The following is a 23,362-nucleotide window of genomic DNA, read 5'->3' as shown; positions in this document are numbered from 1 at the left end:
TGAGAAACGACCACTCATCAAAGTGGCTTAAAGCCATGGAAGATGAATTGAAATCAATGAGTACCAATAAAGTTTGGGACTTAGAAAATATTCCTAAAGGAGCCAAAACAGTAGGCTGTAAATGGGTCTACAAAACGAAATATGACTCCCAAGGGAATATAGAAAGATTTAAAGCGCGACTTGTGGCGAAAGGCTTCACGCAAAGAGAAGGGATTGATTACAATGAGACATTTTCTCCAGTCTCATATAAAGATTCCTTCAGAATTATAATGGCACTTGTAGCCCACTATGACTTGGAGTTACATCAAATGGATGTAAAGACGGCTTTCCTAAATGGGGATTTGGAAGAAAATGTTTATATGGCACAACCGAAAGGTTTTGTCGTAAAAGGAAAGGAAAATATGGGATGTCGCCTGAAGAAATCAATCTACGGATTGAAACAAGCTTCAAGATGGTGGTATTTGAAGTTTGATAGAACGATAAAAGGTTTTGGGTTTGAAGAAAATGTTGAGGACAATTGCGTTTATGCAAAGTTCAGGAATGGAAAGTACATATTCCTAATTTTGTATGTGGATGATATCTTGCTTGCTAGTAGTGATATCAATCTACTGATGGAAACGAAGAAATTCTTGTCCTCGAACTTTGATATGAAAGATCTCGGTGAGGCCTCATTTGTTTTGGGAATAGAGATTCACCGAGACAGGAGAAAAGGGGTTCTAGGATTATCGCAAAAGGCATACATAGAAAAGGTCCTGAAGAAATTTAGTATGCATGCGTGCAGTCCTTCACCTGCTCCTATAGTCAAGGGCGATAGATTTGGAGAACATCAGTGTCCCAAGAACCAATATGAAATTGACCGAATGAAAGTGGTACCGTATGCTTCAGCTGTTAGAAGTTTACAATATGCTCAAGTGTGTACACGCCCTGACTTAGCTTTTGTTACCGGGTTACTTGGCAGATATCAAAAGAATCCAGGAATTGAACATTGGAAATTAGTGAAGAAAGTCCTGCGTTATTTGCAGGGTACGAAAGGCCTCATGCTTACGTATAGAAGATCTGATTCCCTGCAGATAGAGGGGTATTCAGATTCTGATTATGCGGGAGACGAAAAAAAATCTACGTCAGGATATGTATTTACTCTCGCAGGAGGGGCTATATCGTGGAAAAGCTCCAAACAAACCGTAACTACATCCTCGACAATGTATGCCGAGTTTGTAGCATGCTATGAGGCAACGGGGCAGGTGAACTGGCTGAAGAAATTCATACCCAGATTGAAAGTGATTGATGATATAAATGAACCACTGCGATTGTATTGTGATAACAATCCAGTGGTACAGTACGCTCACAATAATAGGTCAAGTGGTGCTGCCAAACACATTGATATAAAGTACTATGTTGTGAAAGATAAAGTTTGGGATCATATAATAAATCTTGAGCATATAAGTACAGAAAAAATGCTCGCGGATCCGCTCACAAAGGGCTTACCACCCAACGTGTTCAGAGAACACGTAGTCGGCATGGGTTTAAGGGAAAGCCTATGATACCCGAACATACGAAGGGCCCAAAGAAAGTTTACATTTCAAAACGGAGAATTGTATTGTGGCTGTTAGTCTAACGGCACTAATTGCTGTGACGATGGGACAGTTCTATGCACTAATCTGTGATGAAATAGGATGGAAGCAAGAAAATTATGAATTGAAAGTTTTGAGCGTGAAATTAAAGAACGAAGAATAGATGAGAGATCAAGGGGGAGAATGTTAGTATTGATCTCCCACTAGTTAGGCCCAACGGCCTAACTGGGCCTTGTCCTCGCGTCCTGATCGGGGGCGCCCAACCCTACATGGTTGGTGGGCCCCCGTCGCACAGCGCTATAAAGGAAGGTGGGGGCCGGGGCTCGCAGTACGAGGTTCACCGCGCCGCCAGTCACCCCACCGACATCCTAAACCCTAGACCCGATCGAAAGTAGGGGCGCTGCCAGCGACGGGAAGTACCACCGACGCCGGCAACGCCACCCGACGCTCACGCCGCCGCCGAGGACGCCACAGCGCCGACTCCCTCTCCACCGACCGTCGCTGCCGGCGCGCAGATGGCGTCCATCAACGAAACCCCGGTCGGAGCTTCAACAACTACGGCATTTGACGGTTTGCCACCTACCACCTATCTCTCAATCTCTCTGTGAAATCCGAATGCTCTATTACTGTGCTAAGTATCCCGATCCGATGAACATACCTAAGAAAACTAACCTAACAGTCGAATCCCTTCCTGCCAGGTCGGCTATGGTCTGGATTTCCCTTGGGAAGCTAGCTTGCCACGCATTGAAACGAGAATGTACCTTGAGCAATACGGTGGAAGCGCTGACGTGGGGATTGGGAAGGTTCTCTATAGGTATACTCTCTTGTTTAGAAAGGTCGGCAAAAGCTTTGTCGCAAAATTTATTAGAAGAAGGAAAAACAAAGGCATGTGCCGGCTAGTTTTTCGAGTGGGAACTGGAAAAAAAAAAAAAACATGACAAAACAACTTCATAACAATGACTAAAATCACCAAACGAACTCCATACCACTACACCCTCAGGTTACAAATGGCCAACTTTGGTCTAAACGGAAAACAACATACCAGGAATACATCATAAACCACAACCAACATGTCAAAGAAAATAATTAAAGAAAATGCATGTACCTCTAGTTGCATTACCCATGATATGCGGCGACGCTGCTAGGCACTAGCTTAACTGCCCCAGCTGTCCCCTACAGAACGAACCTCTTCAGCAACGATATGTACCTCAAGGTGGCGAAAGCTGATTTCAGCAAATTTCAGAGACTATGCCGACTAGAGTGGCACAGCCTGAAAAGGTACCATAGTACGACAATTCCTCCTCTCCTTGTTGAGCAATCAAAAGGTGCAGAGTTACGTACAGTTATGGGATTTGAGTTGAGGTTGTCATTACACGCAGGTGGTGTGGCAAGAACAATCTTGAAATGTACGGCGTGACTCGGCACAGCGCGCTGAGAGCTTACTTCCTGGCCGCGGCCAGCAACTTCGAACCGAGCCGAGCAGCAGAGCGCCTGGCATGGGCGCGCACAGCGGTGCTCGCCGAGGCCATCTCCGGGTGCTTGCTGATGAGCAGCAACACTCACGACGATCGGACGATGACGGCCGAATGGCTCGTCGATGAATTCGTCAACAGCGACGATGACAACCCGGCAAGGTCGGTCGCCACTCTCTTCTGCCTTATTAATTGGCTCCTAGCTCAGTTCATTGCGTTTCCAAAATCGGTTCACCGCGTTACCGGCTTACCGCTGGTGGTGCAACCTGCGTGGGTGCAGTGGAAGAGGTAAGAAGAATTCACGAGTTACTAGCAGCCTCGGCTATGCTCTTCGTGACCTTCTTGACATCCATGCGTCCGACAACGCTTCTGTCTTCGACTGTCTTCGTGGAGCTGTAAAAAATGGACCCTCATTCAGCCATATATACTCTCTTCAAATACGACATCACAGAGTGGATTAATCTGTTTTGATGCATGGTCACAGTGGAAGGAGTGGTTCATGGCATGGACTAAAACAGAGAGGGAAGGACCACGCGTAGCGGATACAGCAATGTTGCTAGTTCGCACAGTCGAGATTTGTTCTGGAAGGCACCACTCCACCGAACAGGACATGAAGCTTCTACCAGATTATTCGAAGCTCGAACAGCTTACCAGATCCATCTGCTGCAGACTGGCGACTGAAGCTCCTGCTCTGGTACGGGCATGCATCGTCGCAAAAGTATTTGTTGGTTTTCTTTTAGTCATTCATCAGATCGGGATACATAGTAATAGGAATACATGTTCAAGATTTACAGAGAGACAGAGAGAAGGAGAGTGAGAGGTAGCAGACTATCGAAGGCCGTAGTGGTCAAAGCACCGGCCGGGATCTCGTTGGCGGACGCCATCTGCGCGCCGGCAGCGATGTTCGGTGGAGAGAGAGGAGCCGGTGCAGTGGCGTCCTCGGCGGCGTGTGCGTCGGGGTAGCGTTGCCGGCGTCGGTGGTGCTTCCTGTCGCTGGCAGCGCCCCTTCTCAAGATCGGGTTAGGGTTAGGATGTCGGTGGGGTGACTGGCGGCGCGGTGAACCTCGTACTGCGAGCCCCGACCCCCACATTTCCTTTATAGCGCTGTGCGACGGGGGTCCACCAACCATGTAGGGTTGGGCGCCCCCGATCAGGGCGAGAGAACAAGGCCCAAAAAGGCCGTTGGGCCTAACTGGTGGGAGATCAAACCTAACATTCTCCCCCTTGATCTCTCATCTATTCTTCGTTCTTTAATTTCATACTCAAAACTTTCAATTCATATTTTTCTTGCTTTCATCCTATTTCATCATAGATTAGTGCATAGAATTGTCCCATCATCACAGCGATTAGTGCCATTAGACTAACAACCACCATACACTTCTCCGTTTTGAAATGTAAACTTTCTTTGGGCCCTTCGTATGTTCGGGAATCATAGGCTTTCCCTTAAACCCATGCCAGCTACGTGTTCTCTGAACACATTGGGTGGTAAGCCCTTTGTGAGCAGATCCGCGAGCATTTTCTCTGTACTTATATGCTCAAGATTTATTATATGATCCCAAACTTTATCTTTCACAACATAGTACTTTATGTCAATGTGTTTGGCAGCACCACTTGACCTATTGTTGTGAGCGTACTGTACCGCTGGATTGTTATCACAATACAATCTCAGTGGTTCATTTATATCATCAATCACTTTCAATCCGGTTATGAATTTCTTCAGCCAATTCACCTACTCCGTTGCCTCATAGCATGCTACAAACTCGGCATACATTGTCGAGGATGTAGTTACGATTTGTTTGGAGCTTTTCCACGATATAGCCCCTCCTGCGAGAGTAAATACATATCCTGACGTGGATTTTCTTTCATCTCTCGTATAATCAGAATCTGAATACTCCTCTATCTGCAGGGAATCCGATCTTCTATACGTAAGCATGAGGCCTTTCATACCCTGCAAATAAGCAGGACTTTCTTCACTAATTTCCAATATTCAATTCCTGGATTCTTTTGATATCTGCCAAGTAACCTGGTAATAAAAGCTAAGTTAGGGCATGTACACACTTGAGCATATTGTAAACTTCCAACAGCTGAAGCATATGGTACCACTTTCATTTGGTCAATTTCATATTGGTTCTTGGGACACTGATGTTCCTCAAACCTATCGCCCTTGACTATAGGAGCAGGTGAAGGACCGCACGCATGCATACTAAATTTCTTCAGGACCTTTTCTATGTATGCCTTTTGCGATAATCCTAGAACCCCTTTTCTCCTGTCTCGGTGAATCTCTATTCCCAAAACAAACGAGGCCTCACCGAGATCTTTCATATCAAAGTTTGAGGACAAGAATTTCTTCGTTTTCATTAGTAGATTGATATCACTACTAGCAAGCAAGATATCATCCACATACAAAATTAGGAATATGTACTTTCCATTCTTGAACTTTGCATAAACGCAATTGTCCTCAATATTTTCTTCAAACCCAAAACCTTTTATCGTTCTATCAAACTTCAAATACCACTGTCTTGAAGCTTGCTTCAATTCGTAGATTGATTTCTTCAGGCGGCATCCCATATTTTCCTTTCCTTTTACGACAAAACCTTTCGGTTGTGCCATATAAATATTTTCTTCCAAATCCCCGTTTAGGAAAGCCGTCTTTACATCCATTTGATGTAACTCCAAATCATAGTGGGCTACAAGTGCCATTATAATTCTGAAGGAATCTTTACATGAGACTGGAGAAAACGTCTCATTGTAATCAATCCCTTCTCTTTGCGTGAAGCCTTTCACCACAAGTTGCGCTTTAAATCTTTCTATATTCCCTTGGGAGTCATATTTCATTTTGTAGACCCATTTACAACCTACTATTTTGGCTCCTTTAGGAATATTTTCTAAGTCCCAAACTTTATTGGTACTCATTGATTTCAATTCATCTTCCATGGCCTTAAGCCACTTTGATGAGTGGTCGCTTCTCATGGCTTCTTCAAATGAGGTGGGATCATCCCCCATCTGACATTCTTCTGTTTCATAAACTTCATAGTCGTTAGTAATAGCTGATCTTCTTATTCTTTGAGACCTTCTAGGTGCCTCCGGCACTTGTTCCACATTGGGCTGTTGTTGTTCTTCCTCATGTGCAACATTTGGTTCTATAGGTTCCTCAAGGATAGGTTCCTCAAGGACAGGTTTCTCATGTTCATTCATTGTCGCCATGGGAGAACTTGCAATAGGTGTTGGCACTACAGTGTCCTACACTGTCGGTGCAACAGCAGCAGGTAGCGTGAAGAATGGTTCTTCAACCATCGGAGTGGGTACATGTACCTGCTTTTCCTATAGGCTGATTTCTCGTGCTACCATGCTCCCCCTGATCATGTTATCCTCCAAGAACACAGCGTGTCTTGTTTCTACAATCTTCGTATGTCTATCAGGACAATAGAAGTGATATCCTTTCGATCTTTCTGGATAGCCAATAAAATGGCAGCTGACTGTCTTGGAGTCTAACTTTCCTATGTTTGGGTTAAACACTTTTGCCTCAGCCGGACAGCCCCACACACGCAAATGGTTAAGTGAGGGTTCCCTTCCTATCCATAATTCATACGGTGTTTTAGGCACCGATTTACTTGGTACTCGATTAAGTATGTCAATGGCGGTTTTCAGTGCCTCCATCCATAAACTAATCGGTAATGTGGAGTAACGCATCATGCTTCTTACCATATCCATTAAGGTACGGTTACGTCTTTCAGCCACTCCATTCTGCTGAGGCTCCCCCGGTGTGGAGTACTGAGCAACTATGCTATTTTCCTGTAGGAACCTTGCAAATGGTCCAGGAATTTGGCCATATGGGGTATGTCGCCCATAGTACTCTCCACCTCGGTCTGATCATACTATCTTGATTTTCTTATTGCGCTGATTTTCAACTTTAGCTTTAAATATTTTGAATTTATCCAATGCTTCTGATCTTTCTTTAATTGGATAAATATTGCCATAACGAGAGTAGTCATCTGTGAATGTTATAAACGAGTCATAACCATCCACACTTTTCACAGGAAAAGGACCACATATGTCTATGTGGATTATTTCTAAAATTCCTGTGCTTCGTTTGGCATCTTTCTTAATTTTCTTGACATACTTTCCTTTGATGCAATCAATACATTGTTCTAAATCTGAAAATTCTAAGTGCGGGAGAATTGATTCCTTAACCAATCATTCCATTCTCCCCCTCGAAATATGGCCCAAGCGACAATGCCATAATTTCGAAGAGACAGTATCAAATCTATTCCGCTTCTTAGTTACATCCGCAGATGGGGAATCATTCACATTCTCATCACATACATTGTTCGCATTCTCAGCAAGAGATAATAAATAAAGCTTGTCTTGTCGGAAGGCAAGACCAACACATTTATTATTAACCAGTATCTTACACTCGCCATCACCAACATGACAATCAATTCCATCATCATCAAGTTTCGAAACACTTATCAAATTTCTATGCAAAGAGGGAACATAAAGTACTTCTTTAAGTCTAAGTACAAAACCATTATTCAATTCTAAAGAAAAAACTCCAATGGCTTCAACATTGGCTTGCACTCCATTTGCAACTTTAATCGTTCTTTCTCCTCTTTGCAAAGTTCTCGTCCCACTTAACCCCTGTAAGGAATTTGCAACATGAGTAGTTGCACCTGAATCAATCCACCAAGTGAATTTATCATAACATAAATACAGAGATTTATCTACAAATGTAATAAATTCATCACCTTTCTTTAGCAGAGATTTCAGGAAGTCTGGACAATCCCTCTTGTAGTGTCCCTTCTTGAAGCAGTGCTTGCACTGATCTTTTTCAGCTCCACCATTCTACTGATTCTCAGAATCCTGGGGTTTCTTTCCCTGTGAATTGGAGGAAGAGGCCTTATCCCACTTAGGTTTCCCTTGTGGTTTAGAATTCTTGCCATTAAAGTTCTTTCTTTTGTTATCCTTCACAAAATGAGCAGATTCACTTTGTGAGGACTTAATCCTCTCCTCTTCTTGAGCACACATTGAGATGAGTCTTTCTATGCCCCATCTTTCAGGCTGCATATTATAATTCACAATAAAGGTGTAATATTCTTTTGGCAAAGAAGCAAAAATCAAATGAATTAGGAAATTCTCCTCCTTTAAATTCATTTCTTTTAGCTTAGATGTCGTAGTGTTCATCTTCAAAATGTGCTCTCTTATGCTACCACCAGTGAATTTCTCATTCACAAGCTTCTTAATCAGTAAACTTGCTGTGGCCTTGGTAGACCCAATAAACTGACTCTTGATTTTCTCAAGATATTCTTTAGCAGTAGCACATTCAGGGATTGAGCCCCTTATCTGTTCTTCTATGGTGGCTTTGGCCACCAACAGGCACTTACGGTTGGAGAGAGTCCATTGCCTATGTTCAAGGTCATATTTCATTCTTATTTCAGCATGATCACGCTTTCGAGCAGCGAAATCAGCGTCAGATTCATTTTCACTTCTCACCGGGTCCTCTGGCTCAGTAGGACACGGTGAGGTGATGGCAAAATCGACCTCTCCCAACGCAAGTTCCAATTCATACTTCTCCCGCCACACACGGTGATTGGTCCCATTGAGTGTCGGGATGTTGGCAATATTCACAATGCATTTGCCTCCTGAAATCACACCTGAGTAAGTAAGAAACATTTATACATAAAATTTCATGCTTTAACTCAACGTTGGTCAAATTAAAATTTATAATTCATCCATGCAAACATTTTACATCACTGTTGGGCAGAAGTAAAATTAATGCACAATTTCTCATGGATCAAAAATTATAATATTGTTATTAACAACGTTGGTCAGAAAATAACAATATCATAATCGCATCAAAATTATCAGAAATTCATCACTTCTCTTAAAATTAAATTATCCCGTTGATTCAAATTTAATCAAAAGAGAACAAAAATTATCATGCACAGCGGAAACATTAATAATCTTTTCATATTATTATTTTCTAGAAGCACTAAAAATTCACTGTTTTCTGAGCAAAATATCGTTGGATAAACTTTGCACAGGAAAATTGTATCAAAATCATTCAAATTCATCAAAATTATGCATTAAAATTGCTCCTAGAAAATAATAAGAAAAAATTTTCTTCTTCTCCTTTCATTTCAGCCCAGCGTGGCCCGGCCAGCAGCGCGCGCTGCAGCGGCCCAAGACGGCCCAGCGCCCTCGCTGTCCCACGCGCTGCCCCCGCGCTCGGGCCGCAACCTGGGCCTGGGCCAGAAATTCGGCCTTGCGCGCTCTCCCGCCTGGGCCGGGACGCTGGCCCGCGCATCTGGCGCCGTCCCTCCCCATCGGATGGTCGTTCGTTTCCATCGCTCGGATAAAAACCCGACACCGCGCGGGGGCCTGAAAACCCTAGCTCATTCGGCTCCTCCCCTTTCTCTCTCTTCTTCGCCGCTCTCTCCCATCTCTCTTCAGCCGCAACAGCGAGCCGCAACTGAGAGCGAAGGAGCGATGAGCGAGCAGGCCTTTGCGTCGTTGCCAGCCCTCTCGCCGGCGCGCGTGCTCCCCAACGGGTGAGCACGCCGCCGTCAAGCGGCCTGGCCACGACGCTTCCTTAGCCGAGCCCGGCGAGCTAGCACCCTGGCTCGGCTTCTTCTCCCACGCCACGAGGGTGGCCTCGGCTTCATCCCGCACGCCGGTGCGGGTACGGGGAAGTACCGAACGGTGGCGGTCTCTTCCTCTCGGCGAGGGCCGACCGCTCGTTCTTTGTCCCGCGCGGTGGCGATGCCGCCGGCGGGATGAGGGCCCAGGTAGGACCCCATTCTTGATTCATGTTAGGGTTAGGGTTAGGTTGACCGATTTGATTTCTTCCCTTTTTTTTGTTCATCCGAATGGGAAAACTGGGGTTAGGGTTAGGGTTTCGACCCTTCTTTCTTTCTTCTTCCCCTTTTCCCTCTTTCGGATTTGTGTCTAGGGTTCTCGGAATCCGACCCTCCCCTTTTCCCTTCTTCAATCCCTTCTTCAGATTTGATTTGGGGAATTAGGGTTAGGTCTTAGGGTTTGGCTTTCTGTTTTCTTTCCCGATCCGCATCAGATCGGTCGATTTCAGTTCCCCGATATGATTTCTTGTCGAACCGTGGCTCCGGTACCATTGTTAGTTTTCTTTTTAGTCATGTTCATCAGATCGGGATGTATTGTAGTAGAATAGGTGTTTGGGATTCACAGAGAGACAGAGAGAAATGGGGTGATAGGTAGCAAACCATCGAAAGCCGTAGTGGTCGAAGCTCCGGCCGGGGTTTCGTTGACGGACGCCATCTGCGCGTCGGCAGCGACGTTCGGTGGAGAGGGAGTCGGCGCTGTGGCGTCCTCGGCGGCGGCGTGTGCGTCGGGGTGGCGTTGCCGGCGTCGGTGGTGCTTCCCGTCGCTGGCAGCGCCCCTTCTCAAGATCGGGTCTAGGGTTAGGATGTCGGTGGGGTGACTAGCGGCGCGGTGAACCTCGTACTGCGAGCCCCGGCCCCCACCTTTCCTTTATAGCGCTGTGTGACGGGGGCCCACCAACCATGTAGGGTTGGGCGCCCCGATCAGGGCGCGAGAACAAGGCCCAAAAAGGCCGTTGGGCCTAACTGGTGGGAGATCAAACCTAACAGTATTTACATACATGCATGCATCCTCTTTGTTTTTTTATAGAGAAATTGAATCTGGCTTCACCCCTTAGAACTAAGGGAATCGGATCACTTACTACAGAAGATTAAACTAACATAAAACATGTCTAAACAAAACTCAACTCTAACATTATTTAGCTAAACAAATGAAGGAAAGAAATGTATAGTTGCCAGTTCTAGCTCCCGGCACACTCTGTGAATATTTTCTTTGTTATCATCACACAACTATAGCTGTACCCAATGTCATAACGAGTGTGTTCCCATCAACAAGACTTGTAAAAAAGTTTATGTTAGCTTTTCCAGAATCAACTTTATTCCTTGTAAACCAATTTTTCACCACATCCTTGTTTGTACCATCTATGAAAAAGGTCAATAACATCCAAAGATAGTCTTAAGCCTAAAACAATAATACCGCACGGCCGCATAAAGGTAGTCAAAAAAACAAGTGTTGGATTTCTTCGTTCTTGCAATAGAAAAGGCACAAGATATATTTCGGTTCCAATTTTTCTTTGCTAACTTATCCTTGGTAAAAGTTACCCACCGTTTTAGGAACCATAGAAATATATTTATTTTAGAGGCTGCCTCACGCGCTAAACATCCATAGCAACTTTGATCCCTGTTGTGACAAGATGTCGATACATGGAATTTACTATGAATGAACCATTAGTTTTCAAAAGCCAAAAGAATGTACATCTTTCATCATAAAAATTAATGTCCACAACCTTTACTCCAAGGCTATTCCACTCCAGTAGTAATGCCCTTCAAAACGTAACATTAAGAAGAACCATACATAGAGTCTATGCAACCATAGCATGCTTTTGATGAACAATATTAAAAAGGATTGGAATCCATTTTAAGCGGATGTCTGCTCAGCCAAGTATCATCCTAGAATCTGATTTGGAACCATCATCCAATTTGGGAACCAGGCATCCTCTTTGTAGTGTTGTATGATGTTTGATATTTATTGCATTGGCTTACTGAATCAAACGTTGGATCATCAACCAGAATGGAGAAAACATGGACAAGATTGATGATCTGGACAGGATGGTTGGATTCGAGATGCAAGAACTGACTCAATGTGTTTCCAGAGCTGCAGCTCCATCAACAGAGAGACACGGCAGACGTTTCTCCATGTGACCAAGAGTTACTACTATGTCGCCCTCTGCTCACATGAAACAATTGAACATCACATCTCCAAGGTCATATTTGAGGATGTAGTTTAGCAATAATATGTAAGTCCCAATTCTTCTGTACTCCCTCCATTCCAAATTCTAAGGAGGGTCAAAGAATCTCAAGCTTGACATGGCTCCTCTCTTTCAGTTGCAGCAATCACTACGGGAGAAGCAAAATTTGCCGAGTGTATTTTATCGGGCACTCGGCAAAGACGGTCTTTGCCGAGTGCCAAATAAAATACACTCGGCAAAAAAAACATTCGACAAAATTCGTCTTTGCCGAGTGCCTTTTTTCTGGCACTCGGCAAAGATGTATTTTGCCGAGTGTTTTTTTTTCGGCACACGGCAAAATGCGTCTTTGCCGAGTGTCTTTTTTCTGACACTCGGCAAAGATGGAGTTTGCCGAGTGCCTTTGTTTTGGCACTCGGCAAAAAGGCATTTTGCCGTGTGCATTTTTCTGGCCCTCGGCAAATCAGTTTTTCGAATCAATTTTTGAGGCCCTAAATGAATTCAAATGAAAAACTTTTCAACTACAAAGTTGTATAACTTCTCAAGATCTACAAAGTTTATTTTGGCTATTTCTTTATTTGACAAAGCGACAATAACGTTGTTCATAAAATCTACATCTCTCATATTAGTTTCATGAAAGTAGAAGAGAGATATATAAGATTTGTGAACAATGTTAGTACCACTATGTCGGATGAACAAATGAACAAAATAAACTTTATAGATTTTGAGAAGTTATGAAATTTTGTAGTTGGCAACATTTTGATTTGAAATCATCTTGTCATGCAAAAACGACGTTTGAATTTGAAAATTTTAAAATTTGAATTTTTCAAAAGACCTTGGATGGAAAAACTTCCTAAATGAAAATTGTAGATCTCCAAAAGTTATGAAACTATGTAGTTGACAACTTTTTGATTTGAAATCATCTTATCATGCAAAACTATGTTTGAATCTCTCAAATTTGAAATTCGAATCTTTCAAACGACCTCGGATGGAAAAACTTACTAAATGAAAATTGTAGATCTCGAAAAGTTATGAAACTTTGTAGTTGACCACTGTTTGATTTGAATTTATTTATGGCCTCAAAACAAGCAATTTACTCTCAGTTTGCCGAGTGTCTTTTTTCTGACACTCGGCAAAGATGTAGTTTGCCGAGTGCCTTTGTTTTGGCACTCGGTAAAGAGGCATTTTGCCGTGTGCATTTTTTTACGCTCGGCAAATCAGTTTTTCGAATTAATTTTTGAGGCCCCAAATGAATTCAAATGAAAAACTTTTCAACTACAAAGTTGTATAACTTCTCAAAATCTATAAAGTTTATTTTGGTCATTTTTTCATTTGACAAAGCGACAATAACATTGTTCATAAAATCTATGTCTCGTATCTCTCATTAGTTTCATCAAAGTAGAAGAGAGATATATAAGATTTGTGAATAATGTTACTACCACTATGTCGGATGAACAAATGACCAAAATAAACTTTGTAGATCTTGAGAAGTTATGAAATTTTGTAGTTGGCAACATTTTGATTTGAAATCATTTTGTCATGCAAAAACAACGTTTGAATTTGAAAATTTGAAAATTTGAATTTTTCAAAAGATCTCGGATGGAAAAACTTCCTAAATGAAAATTATAGATCTCCAAAGGTTATGAAACTATGTAGTTGAGAACTTTTTGATTTGAAATCATCTTATCATGCAAAACTACGTTTGAATCTATCAAATTTGAAATTCGATTTTTTCAAACGACCTCGGATGGAAAAACTTCCTAAATGAAAATTGTAGATCTCGAAAAGTTATGAAACTTTGTAGTTGACCACTTTTTGATTTGAATTCGTTTAGGGCCTTAAACAAGCAATTTACTCTCGGTTTAGTATAATATATGAGGATAGATAACGGAATCTAGACACAGGTGACAGTGTAGTGCAGTGGTAGAGCCCTAGAGACGCTAGGGAGAGGTCGTGAGTTTGAATCCCACCGGCCGCGTTAGCCGTGGATTTTGTGCAAAAAATGCAGCGACTTCGATGGAGGCGGGCGCACGTTGGCCGATGGTGGCCTCCCCCGAAAAAAAAATTTGGGTTTTTTTCCTATAATTTTTAGGTTTTTTTGTATTTTTATTTTGCCGAGTGCAAATCTTTGCCGAGTGTTTTTTTGACACTCGGCAACGGCAAAGTCTGTTTGCCGACTAAAATTCGTCGAGTGTCGTTTGCCGAGTGTCGACACTCGACAAACCCTTTGCCGAGGGTTTTTTAGGCTTTGCCGAGTGCCCCTGGCACTCGACAAACCTCCTGATTCCCGTAGTGAATCTAAATGGATTCCAGTTCAGTTCAGTAGCGCAGAAAAGTCTCAAGCTCCATGCATGGGATCCCTGGATTGAGTGAATCTTATCACTACTGCCGAGTGATTCTTGCTGGGACATCAAGGTCCATAACACTGCTCCAGCATTTCCATGTCAATATTGTCACAGGATTCTGTCGTACCGACAGAAATAATCCGTGGCCTTCTTCGCCTAGTATTTGTGTACGTTGGGAAGGATGCCCAAAATTTCATGTTAAACAAATACCAACGTAACCGTTGCCTTGTGAGAGAAAAGGTCGAAGAATCACTGCATCTGATGCTCAATGCTCAGCGAAATGAAAATTGTATGTCCTCCGATCCAGAGTTGTTCCCTTCGTCTCTGAAACACAACCATGTACGGAGATTGAGGCTTTGCTTGCACACCTCCCTCCCCATGGCAATCCCAATCCAGGTGAGCATACTTGCGGCCCTGCGGAAACTATGGAAGCAAGTTTGTTAGGCCGGGCAGTGGCATCACAGCCTGGTGGTGATGATTGGTGAAGCGTTCGAGTAGATAGACATAAAAAGTTCACATTATCTCCCTCAACTTTCACAAAAGTCCGTTTTTTCTCTCTAAACTCTAAAACCGGGCAAAACACCTCGCTTAACTTTTAAAACCATTCACCTTACCTCCCTGGTCTTGTTATAAACAGTTTTGAAGGCGGTTTTATCTTTTTATTTTCGGCTGAATATTTGAAAAATCATAGTAAATCACAGAAAAATCATAAAATAAAAAATCCAATTTTGTTAGACTCCACATGAGTAGATCTACATAGTGAACATATAATATTGTATGCTTTAGTACAAAGTTTTTGCTGAGCTTTAGATTTATGCTTTTCTATAATTAACATTGGATCATGTATAGCTTGGTTATAAATTTATTTATATTTAACAAATATAAACCTAAATAAAATCAGCCGGTTCTCCACGGATCGGACGGGCCACGGAGGAATCTGCCGGAGGAGCAGTCAGCGTTGTACGCAGCTGCCACTCCCTCGGCAAGAACGGATTGGTGGCAAGTGGGTGAGCTCGTCTGATGTCCTAGCTCGTATACTAGCAGTCAGTAGTGGCGCAGCCTGACGCGGAATCCCTGTAAGAAGAGTTATCAATTCAAGCACAAGGGAAAAGGCGACCCAAGCCAAAACCTGTATAAACAGCTTCAACGACTCAAGAACACTTCCTTCTTTTCAATAGGTAAAAGTACACCACCTTCTCATGACAAAGCTTAAGAAAAGATATTCACACTTCGTCTTTGATTTACTTTTCCTTAGTTTAGTAGCATCTCCTCTTTCAACTCAAACCTAACATAACCAATGATTCCGCCTCCATTGCTGGAAAGGATAACGATGGATCTTTAGCTAGCTCATAGGCAGAGGAAAGGTATAGTCTCGTTAACAGATAAGGGGACGGAATGGGATCAATCAATCCATGATACCGCGAGTCCACGACACAGAGGATGTGCGCACTGGACATAATAGATCTGTTGCCACTTGCCAGCGACTGGGAAAGCATACACGGAGCAGGGATTTGCAACAAACTTCCAGTTCATGCAGCGTTTGGTCGTCCATTCTGAATATATATAGTACTCAAGTCTAGAACAACCATATACCAATGTTCAGGTTCTGGGGAGGGATCTGCTGCTCCTGTACAGGAAGGTTCTGTATAGGTTCCTCCACATCTAAATTCTCCGGAAGTTCAATGTCATGAGCCCCAACTAGTTGGTCAAGAGGTATCTTTTCATCCCAATTGATTTCAGGTAGTTCTTGATCACGAGCTAAGGGTTGGGGGAGAGCAAAAGCTTGCTGATTATGAAGCTCATCTTCAATCTGCATCAAGTTTTCCTCTTCAGGCAATAGAGATGGGATGGCATTGATTTGGGGGTTCTGCTGGGCCCCACAACCCTCTCCTCTCTCTCCGTGTGGGCAGGACCCGACATCCAGGAGCCGGGATGAGCGGTTGAGGACGATGATGGCGCACAGAGCCATGCCGCAGGAGTCCGCGTCAGCGATGCCCGCCTCAACTACAACATGCAGTGGGGGTGTGCCTGGCCTAGCTCATTGAGCTCGACCATGGGGAGCTCCACCGCACCGTCCGAACTTGTCACGCTGTCGCGGGTGCCTCCATCGGTCTGTCGTGGCCGCCTCCACCGCGCTAGTTCGTCATGCCGCCCGCCTAGACTCATCCTGCTTGTCGCGGGTGCTTCCACCACACCAGATTGCCGCGCGCTCTTGTCTGGATTCACCCAAGCAGCAACGAGATGTTGCGTTGGAAGCGCATCTTGCAAATATATGTTTCAAGTGTGGTATATGTTTCAAAGTTATGTTGCAAGTGTTTTATATCGGTGTTGAAAAAATAGATCGGGATGCTACACATGTTGCAATGACTATACTCGTACGTTGTGTATGTTCAACATGTTTCATTTGTTTTCAGACGCATGTTGCAAGTGTTTCATCTGAATGTTGCATTAGCAGATCTGGATGTTGCATATACATGCATGTTGCAAGCATATATTTCAAGTGTTTCGGGTGTTTCATATGTATGTTGCAAGTGTTTCATCTGATGTTGCATATGTTTTGCAATGGCTACACGTGTTTTCCTGGTGTTCCAGACGTATGTTGCAAGTATTTTAGCTGTTTTCACACATATATTGCAAGTGTTGTCATCTGGATGTTGCAAACTAAGATCTGATGTTGCATATGTTGCAATGGAACTCACCTGCCGCAGCCGTCTACTGCAGCTATTGGGCGCCGCCATGGTCACCGTGCGGGTGCCTGAGGCCAGTAGACACATCTGCAGAGCACATCCACAGGCGGGGCAAGTGAGCGGGACTCACGTGGGCACGGGCGGTACCCAAAGCGGAGCCGGCGCAAGCAGGCCCCAAGGTGCATTCACGTGTGAAAGGAGCGGCACAGGAAATAGAGTGGCGTGGAGTGGTCTCGCTTGTGCGAGGGAATCCCGCTTACGTGTGGGTGTCCGGATGCGAGTGTAAGTACGGACGTCCGAGTGCTCGCCTGTCCATCTTGAATTTTGGTGAATGTTTTATCATATTATACATGGGGATCCTGGTTAGGTACTCGTCAGTACAGTTATTATTTTTTTAGAAAAAGTCAGTTCAATTATTAGTTTTTTGAGCAACAGTTCAATTATTAGTTTTTCTTTTGAGCAAAAGTTCAATTATTTAGTTGTATCAGCCAGGTTCAGGCCTCAAAGAAACGTGGGGGCCCAATGCGAAGGAGAAAAGCCCATCAGACTCTATACTAGGCCCTTCACGTCTGTGGGCTCGGGACCAAGAGCCGATCGATCGAGATTGGACTAGGACAAAGACTGGCCGACCGAGCTCTCGCCGTGACGGCGACCGGGCGACGGAACTCGGGAGCTCTGACCTTCCTCGTTCCTATCCCTACTGGCGGCTCTCTTCTACGCTTGGTCACTCCTGCTTCCTTCCCGTTCCAGAGCCATCACACACCTGAACGGAGCTCCAGTTCTTCTATCGGCCCGAGGTCAGATTTTCCTCCTTTTATCCTCCATCATAGTCTTCATCCAATTATTAATTATCTTCTCTTTCTCCATTTGAGACCTCGTGCTAGCCGTTTGGGGGCGGCCCCCTGGTTGACGCCGATGCTTGCCGGTGACTCGACCACAAGCTGCGCTACACTACGCTAGATTTGCATATCACTGTCGGCCTCATCACTACCAAATTTGTGAGAACCGGCAGTGATGTACCTTCACTATCGGTTATAAGCTTGAAAATAAAAAAATGATTAGGGTTGAGCTAAAACCAGCAGTGAAGGACCACATCACTGTCGGTTTGTCGCTTGAACCGGCAGTGTTTTGGCGGGCACTCATTACTGCCGGTTTAAGCCCACAGCCGACAGTGATAGAGCTCTATCACTGTCGGTTCTAGCAAAAAAACCGACGGCGATAAGCCTACAATACAAAAGGTCTGCAGCCGTCCTCTCCTTTCTCCTCTCTTTCATCCCAAGAACAGAGGCGCGCGTTTAGACCCTTCCCTCCATTATTACGGCTGCTCTTCACCATGAAGCTAGTGCTTGGATTTTGAAGAATGACTTGATCTTTTTGCTTTAAGGTTAGTAACAAACATCGACTCCTTTGATTTTGTTGCTTAATTAGCTTCGTTTTGATGGCTACATTGCTTGATTCTCATTCTAGTTCTTTCTCCATTCTAGAGAGCACTTTTTCAATTGGACATTTGTGCCAGACTTAAATTGTGGTGAATCCATCATCTAAAAGGTTGGTGTCTATGAACACATTTAAATTTCTAGCTAATTATTCCATGGTGGTCAAGATCATCATAGTTAGTATGTGATGCTATAATTAGTTCTTAGAAGTAGAGTAGAATAGTTGTTCTTCAATATTGTGCAATAATTATTTTTTACTACGATTTTTAATTTACAGGGCCGGGGTTACCAATTTCAATTTTTCAATAATTAGTGTACAATAATGTTTTTCAAAAATAGTACTTTCGAGCTACAATTGTTGTTCATAAAGCTCGATTTCTTATTAATTATTTGTAATTACTGTCTCAGTATTTTTTTTAGAGATGGATCGAGAGCGGATGCATCTGTCCCGAACGGACAAGCGGTACATGCATGACGTCAGCCAGTTTATCATCGATGCCAAAGCCCATGCTAAAAATGGGAACCATGTCTTCTGCCCATGCAAAGATTACAAGAATCATAGGAACTTTCGTCAAATTAAGTCTATACGATCACACTTGATTATCAGGGGGTTCATGCCAAACTATACAATATGGACTATGCATGGCGAGGTTGGTGTGAATGTTCTGCGGTAAAACGATGATGATGTGGACATACCTGACGTAGCCATCCACGATGCTGACGAGGAACCCAGTGTCAATATGGAACCAATGGCCACAGTTAATAATGTGTTTAGGAATATGCTAGCTGACGACACCGAGGATAACGATAGTATTTCTCAGCTGCTACGTAATATAGAGACTGGATATTTTAGTGAAAGACAGCTGAGAAAGCTAGAGAAAATGAGACAAGATGGCAAAACACCATTGTATAGGAATTGTCCAATGAGCAAACTGGAAGCCGATATCATGCTGTTAGAGTTCAAATCGACAAACGGATTGAGCGATAAAGGCTTCGATCAGTTGTTAGGTATAATAAGGAAAATACTCCTAAAAAAACGAGTTGTCAGAAAAGACATACTTGGCCAAGCAAATGATCTACCCCATCGGCCTCGAGGTTGAAAAAATCCACGCGTGTTCCAATGATTGCATATTGCACCGTGGAGAAAAATACAAAGACTTGGACAAGTGCCACAAGTGTGAAGCTCTACGGTACAAGAAAGGGCCGTCAGATGAGGGTACCAAGACCAGAGGAGATCCCGTAAAGGTCGTTTAGTATTTCCCTATAGCTCTCCGGGTGCATAGGCTGTTTGCATGTGCAAAGTCAGCCAAGCTGTTGCGCTGGCATGACAAAGAGCGTAAGAAAGATACAATGATGTGGCACCACGCCGATGGGCATGACTGGAGGACTGTCAATACTATGTTCTATAAGGACATCGGTGGAGAGGTAAGGCACCTTTGGTTTGCTTTGAGCACAGATGGGATGAATCCTTTCGACCAGGTTAGAAGCAATCATAGCACCTGGCCAGTGACGCTCTGTATATACAACCTTCCACCTTGGGTCTGTATGAAGCGGTCGTACATCCAGATGCCACTACTGATCCAAGGGCCAAGACAGCCTAGGAATGACATCGATGTGTTTCTGGAACCAGTGATCGATAAACTAGTGGAGATGTTTGAAAAGGGTGTGCCGTATATTTGGGACGAGTAAAAAAAGGAACATGTCACGATCAAGGGAGTACTTATCGCTATAATCACCGACCTGTCAGGTCGAGGTTCGTTGTTCGGAGAGAAGACAAAAGGCTATACTAGATGTGTCGAGTGCTTGGACGACACCGATACAGTAAATCTACCAAATAACTCAAAGATAGTTTATATGGGACACCATAGGTTCCTACCTAAGGATCACCCTTACTGCGGGAACAGAAAAGATTTCAATGGTACTATTGAGAAACGCTTAGCTCCAAAATATCGAGACGGGCCTGCGATACTTCGAGAACTCAACAAACTGGAGGTTGTCCTTGGGAAGGGGGACAATGCAGTAGCAGCGCCTAATGGGAACGTTTGGAAGAAAAAATTGGTTTTCTAGAAACTACCTTACTAGCCATTTCTGAGTGTACGCCACTGTCTTGATCCCATGCACATCACTAAAAACGTGTGCGCTAACACTCTTAACACCTTGATGGACACTGGGGGGACATCGAAGGATTCACTAGCCACACGTCTAGACATGCAACACTTGGGGATCAGGAAGGAGCTGCATCTCATGGAGCTAGAGAATGGCCAGTTCAAACTTCCAGTTGCGTCATGGACATTAAAGAAGGAAGAAAAGCGTGCGCTTATTTCTTTCTTCAATGAACTTAAAGTCCCGATGAGTTACTGTGCGAACCCGAAGATGCTAATGAAAATGAGAGAACTCAAGTTCAACTATGGCCCTATGAAGGCCCATGACTGTCATGTCATTATGACTCAGCTACTCCCTGTTGCCCTGCGTGGTATCCTCCCCCCAAAGGTTCGTGCCCCAATCATAAAGCTTTGCTCATTCTTCAACGCGATCTCAAAAAAGGTCATTCATGTGTCCACGCTAGAGCAGCTGCAGCGGGACATAGCCAAAACTCTCGTTAGGCTTGAGATGCATTTCCCACCGACTTACTTTGATATCTCATTGCATCTGCTCATTCATCTTGTTGACCAAATTAGAGCCCTTGGCCCAATGTACCTGCATTAGATGTTTCCTTTCAAAAGATTGATAAAAGTTTTCAGGAGCTATGTTAGGAATAGATTTAGGCCAGAAGGGGGTATGGTTGAAGGATGGTCAATGGAGGAGGCCATTGAGTTCTGCATATATTATCTAGACATTAAAAGGGTCGGAGTTCTAGAATCTCGTCATGAGGGAAGACTATGTGGCAAAGGAACAATCGGGGAGAAATCTGTTAGATTAGACGACCCTGTTTTTTTTCAGACAGGCACAGTTCGCTGTTCTCCAGCAAGCCGAGGGTGTGATGCTATACATTGATGAGCACAGGCAATCGCTGCAAACTTTGTATCCGAGCAGGTCACGAGCTTGGCTAGATAAAAAAACATAAGGAGGAATTTGTCAGCTGGTTGCGACGTCGCTTGCTTAGAATAAAGTTGGATAATCAACTAGATGCCTTAGCCAAAGGACCTTCGAGTACATATCTTAAGTACCAAGGGTATGAGATCAATGGATTCACATTTTACACAAAAAGCAAGATGGAAAAAGCACATACCAAAATTGTGGTGTTCGTTTTGATGCTCACGACCAGAACAGCAACGTGCAGACGATATACTATGGTTTCATAGTGGAGATATGGGAGCTAGCCTACGGTCCATTGAAGGCAGCTCTTTTTTGCTGCCAGTGGGTCCGGCTCGAGGAAATCAACACTAACAGCGAAGGGTTCACTACTGTTGATCTCACTAAGACCGCATACAAAGACGACCCCTTCGTCCTTGCAAGAGATGTTATGCAAGTCTTCTATAAAAGGGACAACAAGACAAAAGAAAGGCTAAAAGTAGTCCTAGAAGGGAAAAGGAAGATTGTCAGTGTCGATGGAGTGATGGACGAAGAAGACTACAGGGGCTATCAGGAAATGCCTCCATTCGTGGCGAACGTACCCCTAACTATCCTTCAAGAGGGTGACGAACATGCTTACGTATGAATTGATCACAATGAGGCCCTCATTGTTGATGGACCTAAAGATAGTTAGATTATTGTTAACTATGTAATCATTATGTAGACGTTGTATCAGTAATTCGCACTGAATATTTAATTTATATTTTGTGCGCATCTCTACAATTTAATTATTGACTATGTAATCAAATATTAAGATGATGTTCACAAATACTATTATTTGATAATTATAGACCATTAATTCATTATCATAGAATTAAATAATCAAGACACAAATTTTTGTGTTATTTTAGAATATAAACTAACTGCATTATTTCTATTAATAAATAAAGAAAGAAAAGCAAAATAAGTGAACTCCCTATTCTAGCTCAGCGGTTAAGGCCACACACTCTGTACTCTGAGACCCGCGCTCGAATCCCAGACAGGCCAAACTTTTTTGATTTTGCATTTATTATTTAGTAGTGCATTACAATGGGATAAAAGAAAAAATAAAACCATTCTAACCGAACTCCCTATCCTAACTCAGTGGTTAAGGCCGCGCACTCTCGACCCCGTGACCCGCGCTCGAATCTCAGGCAAGCCAAACTTTTTTATATTTTTTACAAAAGGCTGCGATGGCAGGCTCCAAACCGACACTGTTTTTTTATATTTTTTTTACCTAAAGTTGGCGGCAGGGCCCTTCACTGCCGATTTTGGTTTTAAAACCGACAGTGATAGTTTCTATCACAGTCGGTTGCTCAAACTGACATAGAAAGCCCCATTCACTATCGGTTTTTAAACTAAAATCAACAGTGATATGTAGATGCTCCTCACATGCCAATAGTGCTCCCATGACCATAACCATGACTGGTAGCCCCTATAAAATGGCCCGCGGCCAGGAGCTAGCCTCTCCATGCATGTTGGTTTTAGCCAGGCCTTATCAGCCATGATACAATGTTTTCCTCTCACAACAAACCACAGATATCGTTATGCATCGTAGTCCACCAAAATGGTGCACACATGAGGTACTAGAAGAATGCTACTGAAGATAAAGCAACGTCGAAGATTGGAGATGCCACAAGGTTCACAGAGCCATCCGCTGTGGTGTCGAGCTGAATCCGATGTGCTCTGGACTGTACAAGGGGTCAGTAGTACCACTGTCGACGAAATATGGTTGGCAGTCTACCTAGGGGTATGCCCAAGGTAGTAGATTGTCGGTAGATAGATGCGCAAGCCACAAACAAGACGGTGACGCAAGACAGACATGAAGTTTTATCTAGGTTCGGCCGCCGAGAAGGCGTAATACCTACATCCTGTGTCTGATTGTATTGCTGTATGTCAATGAGAGATGTTTTTTAGAGGGGTCCCCTGCCCGCCTTATATAGTCCGGGGGGCAGGGTTACAGATCTGGAAACTAATCCTAG

At 43.7% G+C, this 23,362-nt stretch overlaps 2 protein-coding genes across 2 annotated transcripts in view; both read left to right on the top strand.

Annotated features, from left to right (window-relative positions):
- The window catches only part of LOC136484114 (LRR receptor kinase SERK2-like), a 272,567-nt gene that overhangs the window by 181,129 nt on the left and 68,076 nt on the right, over positions 1-23,362 (top strand). The gene's annotated exons all lie outside the window — the stretch shown is intronic.
- LOC136482653 (ent-copalyl diphosphate synthase 2-like) lies at positions 2,271-11,971 on the top strand. The gene is made up of 6 exons (XM_066479862.1): positions 2,271-2,385; positions 2,751-2,849; positions 2,951-3,205; positions 3,324-3,438; positions 3,528-3,737; positions 11,686-11,971. Exons 1-6 carry the CDS (start codon positions 2,327-2,329, stop codon positions 11,815-11,817), a joined length of 870 nt encoding a protein of 289 aa, XP_066335959.1. The 5' UTR covers positions 2,271-2,326; the 3' UTR covers positions 11,818-11,971.

Source organism: Miscanthus floridulus, chromosome 9, assembly GCF_019320115.1.
Source record: "Miscanthus floridulus cultivar M001 chromosome 9, ASM1932011v1, whole genome shotgun sequence".
In the NCBI taxonomy this organism is placed as follows: Eukaryota; Viridiplantae; Streptophyta; class Magnoliopsida; order Poales; family Poaceae; genus Miscanthus; species Miscanthus floridulus.
The sequence above is the reverse complement of the archived record's forward strand: the minus strand, read 5'-3'. Positions and strand labels throughout refer to the sequence as shown.

Bases quoted from the DNA above. Each gene is read 5' to 3' on its own strand.
- LOC136482653 (XM_066479862.1), top strand. From the start codon at position 2,327: ATGTACCTTGAGCAATACGGTGGAAGCGCTGACGTGGGGATTGGGAAG. The intron at 2,850-2,950 runs GTACCATAGTAC...CATTACACGCAG, and splicing joins GAGTGGCACAGCCTGAAAAG to GTGGTGTGGCAAGAACAATC. The intron at 3,439-3,527 runs GTAAAAAATGGA...GCATGGTCACAG, and splicing joins TCGACTGTCTTCGTGGAGCT to TGGAAGGAGTGGTTCATGGC.